At 36.1% G+C, this 6,116-nt stretch overlaps 1 protein-coding gene across 1 annotated transcript in view; it reads right to left on the bottom strand.

Annotated features, from left to right (window-relative positions):
• Positions 1-5,756, bottom strand: part of LOC103207701 (X-linked inhibitor of apoptosis) — a 31,078-nt gene extending 25,322 nt beyond the window's left edge. The window contains exons 1-4 of the mRNA XM_007953363.2: positions 4,880-5,756; positions 3,700-3,799; positions 2,525-2,603; positions 920-962 (exon numbers count right to left, since the gene is read on the bottom strand). Coding sequence (XP_007951554.1) covers positions 920-962; positions 2,525-2,603; positions 3,700-3,799; positions 4,880-5,756 — 1,099 coding nt within the window. The remainder of the gene's footprint in view (positions 1-919; positions 963-2,524; positions 2,604-3,699; positions 3,800-4,879) is intronic.
• Positions 5,757-6,116: the final 360 nt, after the last annotated feature.

Here is a 6,116-nt window from a genome sequence, read left to right on the forward strand (position 1 = left end):
TTTGTGATGATGAATGCCATGCCATTCTTCTTCGAATTATCATTCTCAGCATAGTAGATCATATGGTTGTCTGATTCAAAATGTCCAAAACCAGTCTACTTCAACTCACTAATGTCTAGGATATCAACCTTTATGCGTTCCATTTAATCACTGACAACTTCCAATTTTCCTTGAGTCATACTTCATACATTCCATGTTCTGATTATTAATGGATGTTTGCAGCTGTTTCTCCTCAATCTGAGTCATGTCACATCAGCAAATGGAGGTCTCAAAAGCTTTACTTTATCCATATCAGAAACGTTGGTTCTATTCTTATGATGGTACTCTTTTCCAGTTGTATTTTGACAGCTACCAACCTAAGTGGCTCATCCTCCTATACTGTATCGGACAGTATTTCCAGGCTATTCATATAGCTGCCTAGTATTGTAATGGACAGTGTTTCTCTGCTATTCATAAGGTTTTCCCTGGCCAATTCTTTGAGAAGGAAATGGCCTCCTCCTTCGTCCTAGTCTGCCTCAGTCTGCAAGCTGTGCCGAAACCTGTGTACCACATGCAACCCCGTTGGTGTCTGAAACACTGGTAGCACAGCCTCAGGCCTCATAGCAACACAGCACCACAGCACGACAAGCTGATGGACAGGTTTGTCTCCCTTAGTTGTTCAAAACCTCTCCACTCTCCCCTTACTTGGATCCCTGTGCCATTTGCTCACTCTCTCCTGGACACCCTGGCTTTCCTTTCCCTTCCACCTTTCCTGCCACTTGGGGGTTGGGATCTGGGTCCCTCCCCTGACCTGGATCCCTCTGCTGCTTGTTCAATCTCTCTTTGATGCCTTGGCTTTCCTTTCCTTTCCCTTCCATAAACAGCTATAATAAAGTGGTAGATAAATTAAAAGTATATTTATTGTACTAAGGATATTTACCAATTCTTTGAGTTAGTGATGGTGTTTTTTCAGCAATTCTTGCCTAAAATAGAAATATGAATTGAGTTAGAATTCTTTTTTAAAGAAGGCAATTACTTCAATTTGAAAAATTACATTAATAGCAAATTATAAATTAGCTTAATTCCAATTCAGCATATCAATACTCACAAAAGTCATAGCCTGATAGAGATAGAAGGACATTAAAAGATCGTCTAATCCAATCTCCCTCACTTTACAGACAAAAAGCTGAGGCCCAGGCCCAGATTAAATGACTTGATCAAGCTGATAGAGTTAAAGGCAGAACTGTAATTAACAACTCAGTCCAGGGCTCTTTCTACACGACACTAACGCCATGGACACTTCCAGTTCATACTATCAACTTAGATTCATTTTTTGAGATTTAAAAAACTGCCTGAAAAAAGTTTAAAACTATTTATGAGTACAAAACACATTATGCATAATTCTAATTTCATAACTAAGAAGCCCTGGTGGTACAATGCTAAGCATTCAGCTGCTAACCAAAAGATTTGCAGTTCAAACCCACAGTGGCTCTGCAGGAAAAAAAGACCTGGTGATCTGCTCTCATAAAGGTTACAGCTTAGGATACCCTATGGGGTAGTTCTACTCTGTTCTACAGGGTTGCTATGAGTCAGAATCAATTCAATGCCACACAAGCAGAAGAAAGGACTAAGTATTTCAGTTCTTCAAGTCTATACTTTTTCATTTTTAAATATATTAGTTTCACATAACATTGACTAAAAATCTTTTCTGAAATGTCTCATTTCTAATGTTTTTTTCGTATGATAATCTTTCCAAGTCCCTATTAAGTGTTTTGTGGACATGTTACAATACTGTTTTTACAATGTAAGAACGATTTTAGATACAACATGAACCATGTTAACTATTTTAATAGTAATAATTTCTAACAAATTACCCAGTTAGATTTTGCCTTTGTTATTTATCCAACCAAAAAAAAACCCCACCCATTGAGTCAATTCTAACTCATAGTGACCCTATAGGACAGAGCAGAAGTGCCCCACAGGGCTTCCAAGGCTGTACATCTTTACTGAAGCAGACTGCCTCACCTTTTTCCCACAGAGCAGCTGGTGGGTTTGAACTGCTGACCTTTTGGTTTACAGCCAAATGCTTTAATCACTATGCCACTAGAGCTCCTTGGCAGTGAGTTATTCATCCAATAATGTACCCATGTTCAAGTCCCTATATTTGCCTAACAAAACCCACTGCCATTGAGTTGAGGTCCGACTTAGGGCAACCCCCATAGGGTTTCTAAGGCTGTAAATCTCTATGGTAGCAGACTGCCTCATCTTTCTCCAGCAGAGCAGCTGGTAGGTCCAAACCATCAACTTTCCGTTAGCAGCCAAATGCCTTAATCACTACACCATCAGAGCTCCTGTATTTGCCTACAGTAAAACTTATATCAGTTCTTCCTGATCTCCTTTTTAAAAATATGCTTCAGGTTAATAACAAGCACTCTTCTCCCTTTAAAAGCTCACTGTACATTAATTTAAAATACTAAATTGTGAACTTCATATGAAGAAATAATTGTAAAACAAGTTTTATAATATTTTATAATATGTGACTTACCAGAGACTCCTCAAGTGAATGGGTTAAATGAATATTGTTTATATATTCATGTCCCTTCTCTTCTAACAGGTATTTACACCTAAACAATTAAAAAGATGTTAAACTTGGGGCCAGGAAGTCAAACGTCCATGAACTCTTGAATGTAAAACAAAACTGCTTTGTAAATTTGCATTCCAAGCACAATAAAAAAAAAAAGATGCTAAACTTGAGAGCAATAAATACCAAGTTGGGATCTTTCAACTTCTGAGCAAAAGTTATTAACTTTGTACCTTGATATTTTCAAAAAGTTTAAATCGTTTACATTCTTAACAGATTTTATTTAGAGTATTAACAAACTGTACATTTAAAAGTAATTCTTTAGGCTTTTCAACCTTTCCTTTTAAGGCTAAGATTTATTTTCAAATGATCACTCTGAAGTTTTAAGCTGTACTTTATTTTAAAGAAGATGGCAAAGGGACATTTAGGGTATGTCCTCATTCTAAGATTTCACTGATTTTAAGCAGCATGATTATTTTATGTATCATCTCAAATCACTGCCAATTAAATTAAGACACACCATCAAGAGTAAGATTTGTCTTGATTTCAGAGATTTTAAAATGTAAACTAGATACAATGATGTTTCCGACAGTGTGTAAAGGGTTCATAATGAATCTCCTTGAAAACATGGGTTATTCCATGCCCATCACATCACAAAAGAGCCTCCTTCCAACAACAAAACCATACATTTCTTAATTTGGTGTTTAGAAACGGAATAACCTGAACAGCACAGCTATGATATACAAGTGGTGAATGTTTTGGTCACCAGAGAAGGCTTAGGTGTTTTTGTTCCCCCCCCCCCCTATAAAGAAAGTAGGCACTCTAGTAGCATAGTGCCTAAGGCACTTGACTACTAACCAGAAGGCTGGTGGTTCAAACCAACCAGCCACTCCTCAGAAGGAAAGCTGGGCAATCTACTTCCGTAGTGATACTGCCTCGGAAACCCAAGGAGGGGTAGCTATGAGTCGGGTCCAACTCGATGGCACACCAAACAACATAAAGTAGGTGACCCCATTTTTATAAACTGGTGTGAATTTCAAGCTATAGTGAAGACAGAAATTGTTGAGGTAAAAAGTAATTCAAGTCTTCCTACTGCATACTGTTCAACTTGCCTTAAATAAACATTTTAAATACCTTACCCTGGATACCACTTAGCATGTTGCTCCCAAGGATCTTCACTGGGCTTCCAATCAGTTAGCCCTCCTCCACAATGAAAGCACTTCACTTTATCACCCTCACCTACGAAAACAAGCAAAAATATAAGTATTTGTGCAATTAAAAGCCAACGCAAAAATATCCATCTTAACACCTAAAAATTAAGCATTTCTAAATTACATGACAACCTTATGGCTTAAGAAATGACATTCAAATTCACATATAAATAATAGATACAATTTTTATTATTTCAGGAGTAAAGATAACTAAATTCACTGATTTATTCTTGAGGTATATTAAAGAAGACAAATACAAATCAAGCTGCCAACTTTTATGTTAAGAATTACTATTGTTACATTTTTTAAACACAGGTCATTTGGGCAATTAATACTATACATGCTTTTTTGAACTACAAAGCTTTAAAGTAAGTATGTTCCAAATATTAATACCAATAAAGTTCAGCATAATGAAATTACTAGTTCCTCTAAGATTATAGCTACATGACACTAAACAAAATATCAAGATTGCTATATAATGTTGTACAAATAAAATATTGAAATAACTGATATTTTGTTTTGGCACTGTTTGATCCTAAAAGTATTTAAATGAGTCAGATATATTATAGTATAATTTGTTTAGATACCCCTGGAAGCCATCAGGCCCTTCCTGACATGTTCACAATAATCTATCTGAAAAACACTCATCTAAAGCAATGAAACATAATACAGGGCTGCTTTCAAATATATAGTTCTATGTACTTATGGTAGACACCAATTTTAATGTTGGTCAAACTGAATTCTCTAATGTTAACTCTTCTTATAAGGAAAATGTACGTAATATATATAACAGCACATAGTAGCTGTTCAATAAATGATAGCTGGTATTACTATTAGACCCATTCTTCTATTGGGCATGTCTACCATCTTCTGCATGTCACCCCTCTCCTAAAAACAATTATAAATGTGACTTACAATATGGTAGTTCTTTTCATATAAATTCAGTGGTTACATAAGGATTCACAGAATTAAACTGATATAAGTTATCATGCTAGGTAATACTTAAATATTTACCAGCTCAGGGGACTAAAGACATCTATTTACTTTTTAGGAGCCCTGGAAATAGTTGGAAAGTTATTTAGTATCCTGATTTTATAATAAAGTTTACCTAAAGCATAAAATCCAGCTCTTGCAAGCTGCTCCTTGTTAACTGAGTATATCCATGTCCCAAAAGTCATGATCCGTGCTTCATAATCTGCCATGGCTGGATTTCTTGGAGGATTTGTTGAATTTGGGAAATTCCTATCAGAACTCAAGACATCAGATTCACTTCGAGTATTAACATTCCGGCCCAAAACAAAGAAGCAATTAGGAAAGTGTCGCTTGTGTTCTGACCATGCACGATCACAAGGTTCCCAATTTTTCAGTTTTCCACCACAACAAAAGCACTGTACTTGATCATCTATACCCGTATAGTAGAGTCCAGCACTAGCTAACTCTCTTGGGGTTAAGTGGGCATAGTCTGGCCAGTTTTGAAATGACTTTAATCTAGCTTCTTCACTACACATTTCAGGGTTCCCTGGGTATATGGCATCTGATATATCTACAACTTGTCCAGTTCTCAAAAGATAGTCTGCATGAGTCTCAGATGGCCTGTCCAAAACAAAATGATTTCTGTTTCCTGGATGGTTTTCAACTTTGTACTGATCATTTTGGACACCTGGATTTGTAGGTTGTGCAGCATTATTTTCAAAATAAAAGCCATTGATAAATCTGCAATTTGGGGATGCTTTCCTGTGTCTTCCAACCGCTGAGTCTCCATATTGCCACCTATCTACTGCTGCATGACAACTAAAGCACCGCACGGTGTCTCCTTCACCAATGTACAGAAAACCAGCTCGCGCTAGAGTTGATGCTGAAACAGGACTACTACTTGGAAAATTAGCAAAAGTTTTTAATCTATTGAACTCTTCTACAAAGTCTTCATCGTTATTGATGTCTGCAGGTGCAAAAGTTTTAGAGCCTTCAAAACTGTTAAAAGTCATCTTCTCTTGAAATTAGAACTTGTCCACCTTTTCTAAAAAGAGAACATTACATTAGGAACTACAAAATGAGAGACACAAGCAATATGCTCAATACTAGGGGGCTAACAAATTATCCACTGATGACATATAAATAATTATACAATCTCTAAGAAACATTCTATTTCTAAAGACTGAAGTTCTACATTACTACATGATTCTGTTATAAAGCAGAAACTAGCATTTTTCCTCCTCTTTGTTAGGAAAGTAATGTTTAAGCACATAGAAAATGATTATTAATTTTTAAGGGCTTATTTTACATAAATAAGGAAACTATGTGATACAGAATATATTATAATTATTAACCATATAGAATCATTACTT

The sequence above is a fragment of the Orycteropus afer genome, unplaced genomic scaffold (genome assembly GCF_000298275.1).
Source record: "Orycteropus afer afer isolate SDZICR_OR568_19922 unplaced genomic scaffold, OryAfe1.0 scaffold00388, whole genome shotgun sequence".
In the NCBI taxonomy this organism is placed as follows: domain Eukaryota; kingdom Metazoa; phylum Chordata; class Mammalia; order Tubulidentata; family Orycteropodidae; genus Orycteropus; species Orycteropus afer.